This window comes from Monomorium pharaonis, chromosome 6, assembly GCF_013373865.1.
Source record: "Monomorium pharaonis isolate MP-MQ-018 chromosome 6, ASM1337386v2, whole genome shotgun sequence".
In the NCBI taxonomy this organism is placed as follows: Eukaryota; Metazoa; Arthropoda; class Insecta; order Hymenoptera; family Formicidae; genus Monomorium; species Monomorium pharaonis.
This window is the reverse complement of record NC_050472.1, coordinates 245,807-264,931: the sequence shown is the minus strand read 5'-3', so window position 1 is coordinate 264,931 and position 19,125 is coordinate 245,807. Positions and strand designations below refer to the sequence as shown.

General features: G+C 41.4%; 4 protein-coding genes across 4 annotated transcripts in view; 1 reads left to right on the top strand and 3 right to left on the bottom strand.

The window, feature by feature from the left end:
• Nucleotides 1–10,390, bottom strand: part of LOC118646060 — a 16,874-nt gene extending 6,484 nt beyond the window's left edge. Inside the window, exon 1 of the mRNA XM_036288331.1 lies at nt 9,375–10,390. Within this exon, the coding sequence (XP_036144224.1) occupies nt 9,375–10,360 (986 nt within the window). The 5' untranslated portion in view covers nt 10,361–10,390. The remainder of the gene's footprint in view (nt 1–9,374) is intronic.
• On the bottom strand, nt 7,216–8,849 carry LOC118646059. The gene has a single exon (XM_036288330.1). The coding sequence runs from the start codon at nt 8,831–8,833 to the stop codon at nt 7,400–7,402; it is 1,434 nt and encodes a 477-aa protein (XP_036144223.1). The 5' UTR covers nt 8,834–8,849; the 3' UTR covers nt 7,216–7,399.
• A 4,930-nt stretch (nt 10,391–15,320) lies between the features above and the next one.
• On the top strand, nt 15,321–16,520 carry LOC118646092. The gene has a single exon (XM_036288385.1). It carries the CDS (start codon nt 15,321–15,323, stop codon nt 16,518–16,520), a length of 1,200 nt encoding a protein of 399 aa, XP_036144278.1.
• Nucleotides 16,521–17,253: 733 nt separating this feature from the next.
• On the bottom strand, nt 17,254–18,787 carry LOC118646061. The gene is made up of 2 exons (XM_036288332.1): nt 17,944–18,787; nt 17,254–17,853 (listed from the first exon to the last, which is right to left on the bottom strand). Exons 1-2 carry the CDS (start codon nt 17,988–17,990, stop codon nt 17,271–17,273), a joined length of 630 nt encoding a protein of 209 aa, XP_036144225.1. The 5' UTR covers nt 17,991–18,787; the 3' UTR covers nt 17,254–17,270.
• Nucleotides 18,788–19,125: the final 338 nt, after the last annotated feature.

Here is a 19,125-nt window from a genome sequence, read left to right as displayed (position 1 = left end):
CTTAAAAACTCTCCGCACGAACTTAAATTAATTTTGTGCCAATTTCAGCTTCTTTAAAATTGTGTACCAGTTTTAAACGATAGAAACTCTGTTTAAACCTATAGAAAAAAAAACAAACAATGCAGAATCGAGAACGGTCGAGAATTGTCGCCAAATATATCCTAAAACTATCCAGCCGACAATTAAAATTAATTTTCGTGCTGATTCAGGCCTCTTAAAATTGTTACACAAGTTCACAACGTTAGAACTCTGTTTTAAACATTAACGAAAAAACAATGCAGACTACGAACTTTGGAGAATGTCGCCAGATATCTAAAAACCATCCAGCACGACAAGTGAAATTAATTTCGGGCTGATTTCATGCCTCTTAAAATTGTGTACACACGCTTAGAACGTTGAACTCTGTTTAACATTAAAAAAACCCATTCCAGCAGAATACAGAACTTGTGGCGAATTGGCGCGATAGTCTAAAAACAACCTCCAGCACGAACAATTGAAAATTAATTGTTCGGGCTGATTTCAGCCTCTTAAAATGTTTGTACACAAGTTAGAATCGTTAGACACTCTGTATTAAACTAAGAAAAAACAGCAGAGAATACGAGAACTGTAGAGATCAATTGCCCTCCGCCAGATATCTAAAAACGGCATCCAAGCCCGACAATGAAAAATTAATTTGTCGTGCTTTGGATTTCAGCTTCTTAAAATTGTGTTAACATGAGACAGTTTAAAAAAGTAGAACTCTGTTTTAACATTAAGAAAAAACATGCAGAATACCGGAACTGTCCGCGAGTAGTAGGAATAGAAGGGTGGTTCTGACCCATGGGATCTCAGGGGGGTGAGGGGCGGGGGGGGGTATGACGTCACGGGGGGTATGACGTCACGGGGGGGGAGGGGGGTATGACGTCACGGGGGGTATGACGTCACGGGGGGGTATGACGTCAGGGGGGGGGGGGGTATGACGTCACGGGGGGAGGGGGGTATGACGTCACGGGGGGTATGACGTCACGGGGGGGTATGACGTCAGGGGGGGTATGACGTCGCGGGGGGTATGACGTTGCGGGGGGAGGGGGGGGGGGGCTTATCAGTGTAAACATTTTTATATAAACTCAGTTGTAACCTGATATAAAACATTTTTATATAAACTCAGTTGTAACCTGATATAAACAAATCCCAGCCGCTTATCAGTACAAACTTTTATGTAAACAACATGCTAGTTTGTAACCTGATATAAACAATACCAGTCGATAACCGTTTATCGGTATGAGCATTTATGTAATCTCAGTTGTAATCTGATATAAACAATTACTTAAATCTTTCTAAGTAAAACTATATGCGAGCTGCAACCTGATATAAACAATTAGACCCCTGCGGCTAAGGGTAGGTATAAACAATTTTTATCTATGGGTTTTTCTGTCACTTATCAGTTAAACATTTTTTAAGTAAAATAATATGCGAGTTGCAACCTGATATAAACAATTAAAAATTTCTAGAATATTTATTGCACGGAGCGCCGAATCGTCGGCAGCTGATAAATTTATTTGGTAGCTCTTGGAAGCTAAAAAAACAAATAACGTTAACCATATCCGGTAGCTGCTTGTTATAAACCAAATTTTTAATCTCACGGAGAGCCGAACCGTCGGCAGCTTAATTTCTAGATAATGAATCGGCAGTGAGCACCGGTAGCTAAAGTATTTAAACATTTGATCGACATTTATCACCCGACAGCTCTAAGCGGCTATTTATGCATAACTATAAACAAATGTATGAGACAAAGGGCTAAGGGTGAAATATAATTGGTCTGGAAGAGCACGGTGCCACAGTAAGCGTGAAGTCTTCAACCTGAACGAATCAAAGTCCTGTGAATTAATTTCTAAGTATCGTGAAATTTATAACTTGAAAAATGGCTAATCAGTTAAATAAAGTGGAAATTATAGATATCGCGGACGATACAGAAATTATAGATATCGCGGACGATACAGAAATTGTGGATATCGCGGACGATATAGAAATTGTGAATATCGCGGACGATATAGAAATTGTGAATATCGCGGACGATATAGAAATTGTGAATATCGCGGACGATAAAGAAGATATTGATATTGCAGGCAGTGATTATGAAAACTCCAACGATGAAGATATGATAGTGATTGATGATTTCGAAAATTTCTACGAGGATGATGAAGACAGCTTAGTATCCGATGCTAGTGATTCTACGAGCTATTCCATTGATGTTGTCGATCGCGTGGAAAAATGTGTTTCACACGAAGATTTTCTTAACTTGAACGAGCGTTCCGAACATTGCGCATTATTTTTCTTTTATTCTACGGGTGGTGCTCTAGCTCTCTGTGCCGAGTGTATGATTGACATGTGGGACATTAGAAAAGGCATGAGTGCTGTTAGGGAGCATCAAACGGATCGGCTAGAAAATTTGGATCATAGGGCTTGCTCGAATTGCCGTCAATCCATGTACGTGATAATTCCGCGCAACATGTGCCCAGTGTGCGGCTTGTAAAGACTTTAAATACATAACCGTACAACATGGATCAGGAGGACATTGAAGATATCAAATATGTTCTTAACAATAAACGAATATCACCAGTGCAATTTATACGCGATCGAGAACTTGGTATACGTGGAACGCTTGAACGCGTTGCGATACATAGAGTGTATATAAAGAATGAATCTATTTATCCCTGGCCTTATCACGTGAGACAGGAAATATATACCATGGCATTGAATCAGTGTCCGAATGATGAAATCGCTAAAAAGATGCTACGTGAATACGATACTATGTACATTAAAATTCCTGCTGGTATTGGAAGGTGTATCAAATTGTTGATAAATAATATGGTTAAAGTGTTCTTAAAAAAATCCTAAAATAACAAATATGCTGCGCACGTATGATGATTTTTTTAATGCATGCAATCGTTATGCTTATAAAGACGATGAGAATAATGATCATTTTGGGATCATGATGAGAACCTCTGTTTACATTCTGCATGAAAAAGAATGCAAAAAAATGCACTATGAAGTGCAAGATTCGGTGCGACGCTGCAAATCATGTAGACGTGTCACGTGCAAGTGCTCCGTTGAAGAATGTAACGTGATTTAAAAAGTGCGAAAAGACGCTAAAACATGGAACAATTCGATTTAGAGGAACGCGAGCTCTTGGAGCAAGCGAACAGAGTCGTTACTTTGGGCGAGTGTTTTACGTGGTTGCAGCGATGTGATGAGTGTGTACAACGGCTCGAGGAACATAGCCGCGTCAAGCGTTCTCGGCTCGCCGTCGGATATAAACAATCGTTGGTGGCGAGAATCGCGCGACTCGAGGGTGAAAAGACAAGATTACAAAGACGTTTCGTGCACGTCGGCGGTGATTACGCGAGTGATAACGCGGAAAGACTCGTGTGGCGCGAGATAGATACCGCGTTTGAGAATCGCGTGCTGACCGGTGCGGTTATCAATACTAACTATATCGAGCCGCGACAATTTCTCGAAGACGCCGGGGGTATAGTGCTCGAGCGTGTGCGGGGCGCTCTACAAAAACACAACTGTGTAAAAGTAAACACCGCGTTCAACGGTGTATTTGTGACTGGTGAAAAAAGCGCTAATAAGAGTATCACCACAAAAAATTGTGAACTCTTTCAAACGTTGGATTTAGACCAATGGTACGAGCGGTGTGTTATCGAGCCCACGTTAGCGTCACTTGAAGAGTTTCAAGAACGCGATAGCGGGTGGGCGCTTTCACGAATTCTCAATTTAACTGTAAACGTGAACAAATATAATCCTCTACACGCGGGATGTTACGTAACATTGCCGCGAGAAATAATGTTGAAAAAAGCAGTTGTGAACATTAAATCGAATGACAATGCGTGCTTTGCATGGTCAGTGATCGCCGCTCTATATCCTACAAAGAAACATAGTGATAGAATGTCATTGTACCCTCATTATACGACAGTCTTAAAGTTCGACGACATCAAGTTTCCCGTTATATTAAAAGACATTGGGAAATTTGAGAGACTCAACGATGTGTCGGTCAACGTGTACGGGATCGAAGAGGATAAAATTTTTCCACTACGGCTCACGGATAACAAGAGGGAGAAGCATGTCAATCTTTTGTACGTGCAAGATCCGGGGGATAACAACGTGGGTCACTTCACATGGATCAAAAATCTGTCCCGCCTGGTGGGATCGCAATTGAGCAAACATGTATGCAAGAAATACATTTGCGATCGGTGAGTAATAATTCTTAATGAATGTGTTTATAAATTGTTTCAAATAACAGTAAAAAAAAATATTTTTTTCCTTTGTTATTTGCAGATGCCTACATTACTTCAGTTCCGATGAAAAGTTACAATCGCACAATGTGGACTGCCAAAAGTTGAATGACTGTGCTGTCGAACTACCAGATGAAAAAGATAAGTGGCTGAGCTTCCGTAACATACACAACAAGGAACGAGTGCCCTTCGTCGTATACGCCGATCTCGAATGTGTGCTGCGGAAGATGCAACCTGACACGGAGTCGACGACATACGCCTACCAACAACACGAGGTATATAGCATAGCGTATTATGTGCGATGTTCGTACGACGATACGTTATCCGTGTATCGGTTTCGTCGCGATCCCGATTGCGTGTTGTGGTTCGCTAAGCAACTTGAAGATTTAGCACATAACGTTAAGATTCGTTTATGCGCCAATGTCCCCATGGGGATGTTATCGAAAGAACAATTAGAGGCATACCGTAGCGCGACACATTGCCATATTTGCGAAAAACCGTTTGCGCCGGATGATAAGCGGGTGCGCGATCATTGCCATCTGACCGGTCGTTACCGCGGTCCCGCGCATTCGCTTTGCAACCTCTATTATCAAAATGTGCTATACATACCGGTAGTCTTCCATAATTTATCCGGATACGATTCTCATTTTATTATCAAGGAAATAGCCACAGCGTTCAAAGGAAAAATTGATTTATTACCCATCACGAAAGAAAAGTATATTTCTTTTACAAAGCATGTCATAAGTACCGCCGATAAATTAGACGCACATAATCACATAAAGTTAAGATTTATAGATTCATATAAATTTTTAAATGCTAGTCTTGAGAAATTAGCATCATTTCTGGATAAAGAAAATTTAAAAATTGTACGTTCCGAATTTTTACACTTATCCGACGCAGAATTTGATTTATTGACACGGAAAGGCGTATTTCCATACGAGTACATTGACCGCGTCGAAAAATTGGAAGACACATGTTTACCACCACTCGAATCCTTTTATAGTTCTCTGACCTCCAATACAGTATCCGAGAGCGATTACGCACACGCCGTCAACGTCTGGCATCGGTTCTCAATTCGAACGTTGGGTGAATATAGCGATCTATATCTGAAAACGGATGTCTTGTTGTTAGCTGACATTTTTGAAAATTTCCGCGATAAATGTTTAGAAAGTTACGGTCTCGATCCCGCGCATTATTACACTCTCCCCGGATACACGTGGGACGCTATGTTAAAATATACCGATATTACTTTTGAATTGCTTACGGACATAGACATGATAATGTTTATCGAACGCGGTATACGCGGTGGTCTGAGTCAATGTTCAGGCAGATACGCACAGGCTAACAACAAACATATGCAGACGTACGACCCATCGAAACCATCGTCGTACCTTATGTACTTTGACATTAATAATTTGTACGGCTGGGCGATGTGTCAGCCGTTACCCTACACTGAATTTCAATGGGTCGAAGACGTTTCAAATTTCGACGTGAACGCTATCGCTCCGGATTCACCCACGGGATACATTCTCGAGGTCGATCTCGAGTATCCTCGAGACCTTCACGATCGGCACACTGACCTACCTTTCTGCCCGACGCGCGATAAACCGCCCGGCAAGCGAGAATGTAAACTTCTCGCCACGCTCTACGATAAAAAACGTTACATCATACATTACCGAAACCTACAGCAGTGTACGCGTCACGGTCTTTGTATCGCGAAGATACACCGCGTATTAAAATTCGCGCAATCTCCATGGCTATGTAAATACATAGAATTAAACACGCAATTCCGAACTCGCGCCAAAAATGATTTTGAAAAAAACTTGTATAAATTAATGAATAACGCGGTATTCGGGAAAACCATGGAGAATGTGCGTAATCACGTTGACGTTAAATTATTGACGAAATGGAAAGGTCGGTATGGTGTAGAGGCAATGATCGCGAAACCGAATTTTCATAGTCGTAGCATTTTTTCAGAGAATCTTATTGCCGTTGAACTAAAAAAACTCAAGATAAAATTCAATAAACCGATTTACGTAGGCATGTGCATTTTAGATATTTCTAAGACGTGTCTGTACGAATTTCATCACGAGTACATGCTACCTCTTTATCGCGACAAATGTAAAGTCATGTACACTGACACCGACAGTCTCGTATACCATGTCGAGTGCGATGATGTTTATGAGACGATGAAACGTGATATCGCTAGGTTCGACACGAGCGATTATCCGGTCGACAACGTGTACGGTATGCCTCTTAAAAATAAAAAAATACCGGGTCTAATGAAAGACGAAAACAATGGTGCGATAATGACCGAGTTTGTCGGACTTAGAGCAAAAATGTACGCGTTGAAGGTGGACGGGAAAAAAGACACCAAAAAAGCAAAAGGTGTAAAGAATAACGTAATAGCGCGAGCCATAACGTTCGAAGATTACACCCGCTGTTTGAGAGATGAGATCGAGATGACGCGTTGCCAGTCGTGTATACGATCCAAGTTACACGAAGTATACACGGTAGCCGAAACGAAAATTGCTCTAAGTCCGTACGACGACAAGAGATATCTCGTACCCGATTCAATCGAAACGTTACCGTGGGGACATTATCGGATACCCTTATAATATATAGTTGTATATATTTTATCTTTTGCGCATGATGTACTTTTAATTTACCATGTATTTTATATTTTACATATATTTATTAATTTTACATCTAGCGTTTCATATATTTTATAGTTTATATTTATTATTTTTTACATTTTACACTTATTTTATAATTTTACATTTAGCGCTTCATGTATTTTATATTATACACATATATTACATTTTATGTATTTTTTATGAACTTTTTTTTATACTATTGTAATTTGTATTTTATAGTACGCATTTTTTATGTTAATTTTCTATTAAAAAAATTAATACTAAGAATAATTAAAGTTGATTACATTTTATAGTTTTACATTATACATTTTATAATACGTATTAATAAGAAAATGTATTAAGGATGATCAATGGATGGATAGGTAATAAAGAAGTCTCGTATATACTTATTATTAAAAAAAACTGTATTTTTATTTTTATAAATTTACATTACACTTTTATATGATTATAATAAAGAAAATATTCTTATATGACATTGTCTTTGTGAATCCACGAATTATGTGATCCATCGAATCCCAACCACTTGACGTAAACCTTGTCACCCTTCCTGCGCAATACTTTCTCCACGAGATACACGTCCGGGTGAGTCGCACGATGCAACTCGTGCTCGTAGAACGCTCCAACTATAGATGTTCCGCGATAATCCTCTAGTAAATAAGTTACGGGATTGGTATGCTGTACTTTAATAATTTTAAACACCTCGGTTGTCCAATTCGGTGTGTAACCCTTTTCAAAGACTGTCTTAAATTTGCTCACGCGTACAGAATCACCAACTTTAAATTTCGCTCGACCAGCAATCTTTATCGAACTGTACACCGTATTCAAGAGTCTTTCAGCCACAGCAGGGGTTACGTCGACGGGTCGCATACCGATAGTTCGGTGTTTCCGAGAGTTGTAATTTGACACGAGATCCGGTAACAGGTCAATCCACTTGTAATTGCCGTTGAGTGTAAACTTCTTCCACATGTCGTTTTTCAGCGTACGGTTAAACCGTTCGACGACCGATGCCTTCATTACCGAGTACGTTGAATAATGATTGATATCATGTTTTTTCAATATTTTCTGCACATCGGCATTGTAAAACTCTTTTCCCTTATCAGTCTGTAAATTTTTCGGGCATCTTGCGCTCTCTCGAATTATCTCGACGATAGCATCAGCTGTATCGCTTCCACCCTTGCTCTTGAGCGGAACGGCCCACGCGTGCTTGCTCAACACATCGATGACGGTGAGTATGTAGTGATAGCCTTTGTTGAAACGTGAGTACGGAATCATCTCGACGATATCAGCCTGCCATAGATCGTCGTAGCCTCGAACTATGACGTGTCTTCGTTGAAAACTTCTTCTCGCCGGAGCATGCAGTTCCTCGACGAGTCGTCGCCTTTCGGAACTAATATTGGATTTCGGTGGTTTCATGGATCGCATACCGATCGTTCCTGTTTTTTCTATTCCGTTTCCATTCTTTGTCTGTTCTGTTCCTGTTTTTTTCTGTTCCGTTTCTGTTCCGTTTCTGTTCTTTTCCTGTTTTTTCTGTTCTGTTTCTGTTCTTTCCCTGTTCTGTTCCCGTTTTTTTCTGTTCCGTACCCGTTCTGTATCCGTTCCGTTCCTGTTTTTTTCTGTTCCGTTTCCGTTCTTTTCCTGTTTTTTCTGTTCTGTTTCTGTTCTTTCCCTGTTCTGTTCCCGTTTTTTTCTGTTCCGTACCCGTTCTGTATCCGTTCCGTTCCTGTTTTTTTCTGTTCCGTTTCCGTTCTTTTCCTGTTTTTTCTGTTCTGTTTCTGTTCTTTCCCTGTTCTGTTCCCGTTTTTTTCTGTTCCGTACCCGTTCTGTATCCGTTCCGTTCCTGTTTTTTTCTGTTCCGTTTCCGTTCTGTACCCGTTCCATTCCTGTTTTTTTCTGTTCCATTATGTTCCGTTTCTGTTCTTTTTCCGTTCTGATACTGTTTTTTTCTGTTCGGTTTCTGTTCTGTACCCGTTCTTTCACGTTCGTTTCACGTTTGAATTATCTTTTATCACTGCTTTCTATCGTCTTTCAGCAGTGGTTCTTTGTCTTCCGGTCTTACCGATCGATCAGACAATCGTTCGTAACTATTCCTGAATTGATTTACAACCGTTCGGTAACCGTCCGACAATCGTTCCCGAGTCGTTTGATAGCGATCCTGCACCGTTCGATAGCTATTCGACAACCGTTCCTGAACCGTCCGCTGTTGATTCAGGAACCGCTCAAAATTATTCGTTAAACGTTCGTAACCGTCTTTTCGCCGTTCGTTATTACTCATTGTTTTTAATCTTGATACGATATGGGTGACATCGATCAATCGACTGACACGTTTCGCGATTACGCAGATTAATTTATAATAAGACCCGCTTCGCGAAGTTCTTCGATGATGGACAGAATCTCGTTGTCGTGCGCGTTGTGACCGGCTCGACGCGATGCTTCGAGTAACCGCAGACGATCTACCAGTTCATTGGGATTGTCCCAGTGCACGTAATCGATCGCGTTATCATTTAACGTCATAGCGTGAGGTAATCCCTTTCCAGATTTCTTCGTTTTCGGCGTAGGTTCGATCGACATTAACGGTGCGATCAGGTGTTTGTACTTGTATCCTCTGTTGCTTCGTAATTGACTGTCCTTGGTGTAATTGCGTCTATGCACGTTTGTAGCAAACAATATGCTTTTGTACTTTTGTAAATCATCATCTGTGTAGATGTCATCGGCGGGGATTTTCTTGAAGATCAATTCGTAAAGACCAGGTGTACCAGCGTAACGTACATTGTCGATAATTATATTATCCTCGTTGTCCACATCGAAATGTTTATTACCGAGCATCATTCCATTATTCTCGAGACGAACACCGTATATATTGTCTATGTCTACATCGCTCTCTCGGTTACCGCTCAGGACAGTCACGACATATTTTTGACTCAGCGGACCAAATTGAGCTTGCAATGCTTTTCGTCCTTGCGACGTCTGTAATTGATTTCGAACAATCGTCGCAAGCGAGTCATCCGTCGTTTCGAAAACATTCTCAAGCGATTCTATCGGTTGTACGGTTGTAGGACGCGGTGTAGAGGTTATCATTGGTACGTCGTTTGAAATTTGTAAATGATTAGATTTTTGCGGTGTTGCAGAGATATCGAACGAGACGTTCGACCGTTTTTTCTTACTGGCATATTCTTCCCCCTCTTCCTTCTCACGTTTACGGGTGAACGAAACGTTACCGATCGGCTCCTCTTTTATCGCGCGTACGCCGGAATTGTCAATAATCTTTTGCAGCGGTTCGATCAACGGTTCAAAGTGTCTCTTAGTCACGATATCCTCTTCGATCCTGCCGGTTTTTAGAGCACGATGTTTCTTTCGAATCGATTCGCTCGTTTTTTCAATTTCTCTCGCGATTTTCTCGCGCTCACGCATATCTTTGTTTTCAGCCATGTTAACAGAGAGTGTTGATCGCACGTTTCACCCCGACAAGGTATCAATAACGACTAACTGTTTCGCGGTATTGCAAACTCGTTAAATCCTCTTCTGTATCGCCCGTTAGCAAGTGCACTGTCCTTGTCTATCATCAAAAATCCATAATCACGCTGCCAACAATCGCGACATAATTCACTAAAGTCATCATACGACATGTCGGTGTTTACATGATCGTTGTACACATGTTTCAAGTTGGTACCGTCCTGCTTAAAGAGGATCAGCAGGTTGGCGTTATCGCGTATAAGATGTTTAGGTATTCTCGCGTACGACTGACAGAGATAAAAACAGTCGACGTTCGAGTGTCTACCCATTGAAAAATATTCTCTCACGACATCCTGCTTATCGCAAGCAACGTCATCGAAGACGAAAATCGAGTTTGGACGCGCCTCGCTCGGTGGAATGACGTCACTGTTATTGGAGAACGTAAAGTAACCGATCTCGTCCATCGACGACAACAAATTCTCCAGATATCGATATTTCGGCTGTTGTAGCGATTTCGAGTACACGTACACGTTCTCGAAATGTACACCGTGTGGACATTCCAACAAATTTATCAGAACGTTGGTTTTACCGCAGTTCGACGGACCGCAAATGATGGCGCGTATAGTATTCGGCAGCATCGCACCATGCTTACGCCTCACCCCGCCGTCTCCCATCGATTGTAATTTATCGTCGTAATTCGTTACGCAAATCGTCAAAGGTTGTCGCACGAATCTCATGTTTTCCGAATCTGATTACACATCGGAATCGAACGTCCTATTTATAGGTGTGTGAGTGCGGTGTACGATCTATGGAAATACGCCTTTGTATGTTTGCACATGCGTGATAGAGGTGTGTGCGTGTGTTTGTGAATGCAGCGCACGGAGAAAGAAACGTATGCGCGCGTCGTGTGTGCTAGAGAGGCGCTTGATAGAGAAAGACGTGTGTGTGTGTGTGTGTGTGTGTGTGTGTGTGTGTGTGTGTGTGTGTGTGTGTGTGTGTGTGTGCTAAAAAAGGCACTTACGCATGTGTATACGTAACAGAGAAGACGGTTACACGTGTATGCGTGCTAGAGAAGGCATGAGTATGTGCGCGTATGTGTGAACACAGCGTGTAGAGAAAGAAGCGTATCGATGGTCGCGTGCTAGAGAAAGCGTGAGTATGTGTGCGTATGTGTGAACACAGCGTGTAGAGAAAGAATATCGACATCAACGGTGCGACATCGCATATCGACGGTCGCGTGCTAGAGGTGTGTGTGCGTGCGTGTGTGCGTGCGCGAGTGTGTGTAAACGCAGTGTATGGAGAAAAGGAATGTATCGACGGTCGTGTGATGAAGAAAACATGCAGGATTGAGGGGTGATTAAAAAAAGATACGCGATATATCTATTATATATATATATATATTTAAAATATTAATAATAGAATTATAATGTATCGACAGTCGTGTGATGAGGAAAGCATGCAGGATTGAGGGGTGATTAAAAAAGATACGCGATATATCTATTATATATATATATTTAAAATATTAATAATAGAATTATAAACTGTATAAAATAATTATAAAACTAAAAAAAAGAAATTGTATAATACATTTTTTAAATACTACATATAACTATATCTAAATATAATCATAAAATATATCTAAAATAATATAAAATCTAAAATATAAAAAGTACTATATAACTATAAAAAATATATATATTTTTTTAATTTCTATAAAAAAAATGTATTTTCTATTTGATCTAAAACGTAATTTGCGTAACCATTATAGTCCCAGTTTTCCGGGTTTTTTTGCTTTTCCACCACCTCCATTCCGAATAAATATCGTAAGTCAAAAATATCTTCGTAATTGTAATCGTTGTCATCTTCAATATCCCCCCATATCCAGTCATGATATTTTCGATCTATCCGGCGGCTGCACTGCACCCGCAATCGGTGCTGTTGAATGTTCACGTGCTGCGGAATGGATATCTCGGTTCTTAATATTACGTTGCCGGAACACATGCACTAAAACAAGCACAAAGTATATTATTTAATTATTTATTAAAAATACGCAATATATACGTTGAAATATAAAAAATGGTACTTACAATGATTGCAGGCAAATCGATGTATGCAGCCGGGTCTAATGCGGGAAAAGTTGTTGGATGGCGATGAGCCGTGCGCACCGCCTGCCGGCTATGGATATATATATATCCTATAGCCGGGAAACTTTTTGGAAGTGCTATATGCACCTCTTCCTCACAGCAAAGGCACTGCAAAAATGAATTAATATTAATATAAATTAATCTAAATGATATAAATTAATATAAATAATGTAAAAATAGGTAAGAAGTACTTACAACCAGTGCCATTGTTTCGGAATTGTAAAAGTCCATTGTGTCTTCGCAAAACTTCAGACTGAACTGACGGTCAGTCCGACTTCGAAGGCTACTGTTTATGATTTTGGTACTTATCATCCCCACGCTGTGGAGATGTCACTTGAGCCTATCGTCGATGCTCGAGTAAACTATAGCCCTGTGACGTTTCACTCATGGCTTGAAAACTATTTTTTCATAATAGTACTCGCACAGTTTTTTAAAGCAAATAATAAAAGAATTACTAGGAAACAAAAACCTCGCAGGAACCACTATTTATAGGCATGCAAAATCGCGCATCGCTCAGTAGCAAACATGTATCTCATACTATCACATCCCTCCAATATTATAAATTTGAGCGCTGAACAGTTACAATTCGTACCAAAGATCGTTCTGTTACGCGAGTGCGCCAACTATATCGAACACGTGTGGGACAAGCTCCCGGAATATATAAAGACTGATTTCGAAGTTCAACAATATCGTCGCTGCAACGAGCATTATAATCAGCCGTGGCAGCAAACGCACATCGACGGACCCGCGCCGTTGATCAAGAATTGTACCGAATGCCAGTTGTCGCAAAGGTAAAAAGCGGCTGCGGTCATCTTTTGAATCGCGCGATAAACGCGCTTCCATTCGAGCTACATATCCCCGGTTATCAATTTTGCGGACCGGGAACGCACTTGGAAAAACGATTAGCTAGAGGCGATAGGGGTATAAATCCGCTGGACGCGGCGTGCCGCGAACACGACATTGCGTATTCTCGCAGCAACGAGCTCGCCGACAGACACGTGGCGGACGAGATACTCGCCACGAAAGCACAAACACGCGTAATCGCGAAAGACTCGGCTCTCGGAGAAAGAGCAGCCGCCGCTGCCGTCTGGGCAGCCATGAAAGCCAAGACAAAGATAGGTATGGGCATGAAGAAGAAAAAAAAGGTAACGAAAAAAAAACGTATACTTCCGACAGCGAGACGAGGCGGCATGTTACCAATTTTACCGATATTGGGCGCGCTCGGATCATTGATCGGCGGCGCGGCCGGTGTGACAAAGGTGGTAAACGACAGCAAAGCTGCGCGACGTCAGCTCGAGGAGCTGCAACGTCACAATCGCGCGATGGAAGGGCGCGGAGTATATCTCGCCCCGTACAGAGGCGGACGAGGGCTGTACCTCGCCCCGTACAAGTACGGAAAAGGTGTAAAAGCGAAACGAAAAAATATGTCAAAGAGGCGTTAAAAATACCCGCAGGTGTGACGACGAACGTGCAACTACATCAATTGGCAAAACGATTGTGTATCCCGTATTTCAGAGGAGTGTTTATGCGTAACGCGCTACCGACGAGCGGTGCGCGTCAAAACGAGAGCGGTATCGTAAATCTAGACGATGCGGAGGGCCCCGGTACTCACTGGGTAGCGTACGCAAAGAGGAGAAATCACATGGCGTATTTCGACAGTTTCGGCAATCTGCGGCCACCCAGAGAACTCGTACGATATTTTGGGGACGATGTGACAAAGATAGAGTACAATCGAACGTCGTATCAAACTTACGATCAAAGGAATTGCGGACAACTTTGTCTGCTATTTTTACACTCGATTTAAAGACCGACGTTGCGCTGTTTAATCTCAGTATTCGTTCAAACATGTCGCTGACATTTACGCTGAGCGGCAAGAGCAGCATTCTCGCGGCAAGCTACTCTCCGGCTATAGATTTGAGCGACGACGATTACGAGCTCGGTTTAGCGATCTTTGAAACATATAACACGATACCGAACGTGAATGCTTCAAACAATAAATTTTACTTTGGCAAAGACAACGCGGAGATTACGATTCCCGAGGGATCGTACGAGTTGCATGCCATTAATGAGTTTTTGAAACGTGAGATTTCGCAAATACGTCCGCGACGTGACGTCGCGGCTGAAGATAGTAATAGTGGAGATAAAGATCCGATTACGATCCGCGCAAACTATAATACGATGAGATGCGAGATCAGATGCGCACACAAAATAAATTTTGGCAAACCAAACAACATCGGCTCGCTCCTGGGATTCACATCGAAGCGTATACTAGAACCGCGAATATGGCATGAGTCGGACGTGTCAATCAACATAATGAACGTAAACATTATCCGCGTAGAGTGTAACGTGACCGCGGGCGCGTACAGCAACGACAAAAGCGTGCACGCGATACATGAATTTTCACCGAACGTTCCACCTGGATATAAGATCTCGGAAAGACCGTCGCAGATCATTTACCTGCCGATCATCGTGCGGAGCGTTACGAATCTGACGATACGCGTGGTTGACCAGAACGGACGATTGCTTGATTTTCGAGGAGAAGAAATTACCGTCAGATTGCATGTGCGACGACAGCTGCAACGATAACGCGAACGTGAGATGCTCGTACTACACGCGTCGGAACGCGCCAGAAAAATAAACATCTTTACGACGAAAACATCAACGTTACAGCAGTCATCCGATACTTTTGCGACGACATTCGATAATATTCGATCATCCGACTGTTCCAAGGAAAAGAGGCTCACCGCGTCGAACGTTGAATATCTACAATCTCTGGGATTTGCGGTGCGACAATGACGGATATTTTAAATATCGAGGACGAGCCGATCTTTGACGATCGCATCGTCAAGATCGAGACTCACACGTACAATCCGTTCGCCAACACGACGTTCGAATACAATGATGAGATAAGAATTCCTATACAACAACAGGATCTTTACACGTTACCGCACGAAAGTTTTCTATACATTGAAGGAAAACTTATAATAAAGAAACCAGTTGCGGGATCTGATGTGACATTGGCAAATAATTGCGTCGCGTTCATGTTCGATGAGATTCGATACGAGCTCGACGGTGTGGAAATTGATCGAAACAGAAACGTCGGAATAACCAGCACCCTCAAGAACTATGTAACTATGTCAGCCGCCAGAAGCGTAATCGCGAGGAACGCCGGCTGGGATCCGTGGAATCCTCCGAACGGATACTTTAATTTTTGCGTACCGCTCAACATGCTGTTGGGATTTTGTGAAGATTACAGACGCGTGGTGATCAACGCTCGCCATGAGCTGATTTTAATACGCGCGCGTAACGATAACAATTGTCTGATGGGAAGTTCAGAATTGGAGCCAAAGATTGAATTACTCAAAGTTCAGTGGCGAATGCCGCACGTGTTACTGAACGAAATAAATAAACTGTCGATGCTGCGTGCTCTGGAAAGCGGGCGATACCTCAGCATGGCATTTCGCTCTTGGGATTTGTACCAGTATCCTTTATTGCAAAGCACAACCAAACATTCGTGGGCCATCAAGACCGCTACTCAGCTTGAGAAGCCTCGATACGTCGTTTTCGCTCTGCAGGCTGGTCGGAAGAATATCATGTCTGAAAACATGAGCCGATTCGATCATTGCAAATTAATCAACGCAAAACTCTATTTAAACTCGGAATGTTATCCGTACGATGATCTGAATCTGGATTTCGATAAAAATAAATGGTCGATTCTGTACGAGACGTATGCACATTTCTGTAAAAACTATTACGGATATGATTATCTCGAGCCGAATCAATCCGTCACCACGTTTCGACATAATGGTCCATTCGTGATTATCGATTGCTCTCGACAAAACGAATCGATTAAGAGCGCAACCGTGGACGTACGCTTAGAATTTGAATGCAGAGAAAATGTACCCGCGAACACTACAGCGTACTGTCTCATTATACACGATCGTGTGATTCAGTACAACCCGTTGACCAACGTTGTGCGCAAAATTACCTAAGTGCGGCGCCACTTTTTCTCCAAAACAATATCAGAATGATATAAAAATTTATAACGCGTCGAGACGGATCACAGTATTCTCAACGACATCTGTCATGTCTGTACCAACGTTCGTGGACCTGCAAGGTTTCATCGTTGGTGGAGAATTTATCGTTAAGGAATTTGCCTCTCTCAAAGATGGATTTGAACTCACCCACTACATATTTACACCCACCTATCCATGGGAATACCTTACCAAGGCAGAAAGACGTCAGGTGGCGTGGTTGAAAGTGAATCATCACGGAATATCATGGGAGGATGGATTGATTCCGCACAGCATGGCTAGAGATTTAATTACCAAGGCAGTGATGGGTACAACTGCAACCGATGATGAAATTGTCGTGTACGTAAAGGGATGTGAGAAACGAGAATGGCTGCATGACTTACTCCTGGACGAGGCGAAAGAGGAAGCTAATGTCGAAAATATCGAAGTGCATTACGAAGACATAAAACCTCTAAATAAGTTGGACATTACGTACACCTTACGTTGTCGAAATCATGTTAACAACTGCGCTTTACAAAATGTATTTAAACTGTTTAACTGGTGGTCTAGCAATAAAAAATAATTTTTTTTATGTGTTGTGCATTTTTTTTATATTTCCATTACCCCCGTTTATATTTCCTCTTCTCCGTTTTATTAATTAAAATAGTTTTTTAAGTTAGGATAATTGATAGAAAAAAATAATTCTAAAACGTTTATAGAAATACATATTTATTTATTATTCAAAGCATCATATACAATATTGTCTGATGCATAAACCATTAGTTCGCAGTCTACGAGCGAAGTTTTTACACATATTTCATCTAATAGCTTTACAGCATCGCACTTATTATTAATATTATTTCGCTGCAAGCAGTTTACAAATCGATTATATTTTTCTTTCACTACAAACATATCCCGCGACAATTTAAAGTATACATTATTGATGACATCTTCAAGATTTAGTAAAAATTGCACGGTCAAAGGTTTCATATACAAGGCTTTGTTATTTAATGTAAATTTTACGACACTCCCGTTATGTAATTTGACGAGTTCTATAAGAAGATTATCAATCCACAGCGATGTAACAGTGGTTGACTGCAGGAGTCGCTCAATATCCATGCGTTTCTCGATCATTATTATCCATACGTCACGTGACAGCGGTATCTGATTGCCTTTGTTGTCACCAAGAATCATCTCCACAAAAGGTTCAAGTCCCACACTGACTCCGATATCCAAATATTTGTAGGCAGTGACGGTTAAAGCAAATCGCCTTCCCAGGATGCGAGGAGTATAGCGTGGCTGCGATAATGTTCTGTAAAAAGAATATATCAAGTTATAGAAAAATATAAAAAATATATAGGATTTAAATATATAGATTTTTTTTTTAATTAAAAATACTTACGATTTATCGCACCCATCATTCTGTTGGATCGGAACGTAATAGTTCATCTCGTACGGTTCTTTCTTCAGACACTTTACAATCTGACTTCCACCAATCAACTGCTGCGGTAACGTAGATGAAGCTTTACCGTTCGTATTCCACTAACTGACTGATGTAATAACGTTGTCGAGGGCTCTTTTTATGTTATTATCCCCTCCACAAAATATCTCATTTTTTTATCCCCCTCTACAAAATATCTAATTTTTATCCCCTCCACAAATATCTAATTTTTAACACGTTCACTGCCGATTCATTATCTAGAAATTTAAGCTGCCGACGGTTCGGCGCTCCGTGAGATAAAAAATTTGTTTATAACAAGCAGCTACCGGATATGGTTAACGTTATTTGTTTTTTTAGCTTCCAAGAGCTACCAAATAAATTTATCAGCTGCCGACGATTCGGCGCTCCGTGCAATAAATATTCTTAGAAATTTTTAATTGTTTATATCAGGTTGCAACTCGCATATTATTTTACTTAAAAATGTTTATACTGATAAGTGACAGAAAAACCCATAGATAAAAATTGTTTATACCTACCCTTAGCCGCAGGGTCTAATTGTTTATATCAGGTTGCAGCTCGCATATAGTTTTACTTAGAAAGATTTAAGTAATTGTTTATATCAGATTACAACTGAGATTACATAAATGCTCATACCGATAAACGGTTATCGACTGGTATTTGTTTATATCAGGTTACAACTAGCATGTTGTTTACATAAAAGTTTGTACTGATAAGCGGCTGGGATTTGTTTATATCAGGTTACAACTGAGTTTATATAAAAATGTTTATATCAGGTTACAACTGAGTTTATATAAAAATGTTTACACTGATAAGCCCCCCCCCCCCTCCCCCCCGCAACGTCATACCCCCCGCGACGTCATACCCCCCCTGACGTCATACCCCCCCGTGACGTCATACCCCCCGTGACGTCATACCCCCCTCCCCCCGTGACGTCATACCCCCCTCCCCCCGTGACGTCATACCCCCCTCCCCCCGTGACGTCATACCCCCCGTGACGTCATACCCCCCCCGCCCCTCACCCCCCCTGAGATCCCATGGGTCAGAACCACCCTTCTATTCCTACTGTCGAGAATTGTCGCCAGATATCTAAAAACTATCCAGCACGACAATTAAAATTAATTT

Excerpts from the sequence above, each read along its gene's own strand:
- LOC118646061 (XM_036288332.1), bottom strand. The coding sequence starts at position 17,990 with ATGAACTATTACGTTCCGATCCAACAGAATGATGGGTGCGATAAATC. Across the intron at positions 17,854-17,943 it reads AATGATGGGTGCGATAAATC|AACATTATCGCAGCCACGCT; the intron begins GTAAGTATTTTT and ends TTCTTTTTACAG.
- LOC118646059 (XM_036288330.1), bottom strand. The coding sequence starts at position 8,833 with ATGGAACAGAAAAAAACAGGAATGGAACGGGTACAGAACGGAAACGGA.
- LOC118646092 (XM_036288385.1), top strand. The coding sequence starts at position 15,321 with ATGACGGATATTTTAAATATCGAGGACGAGCCGATCTTTGACGATCGC.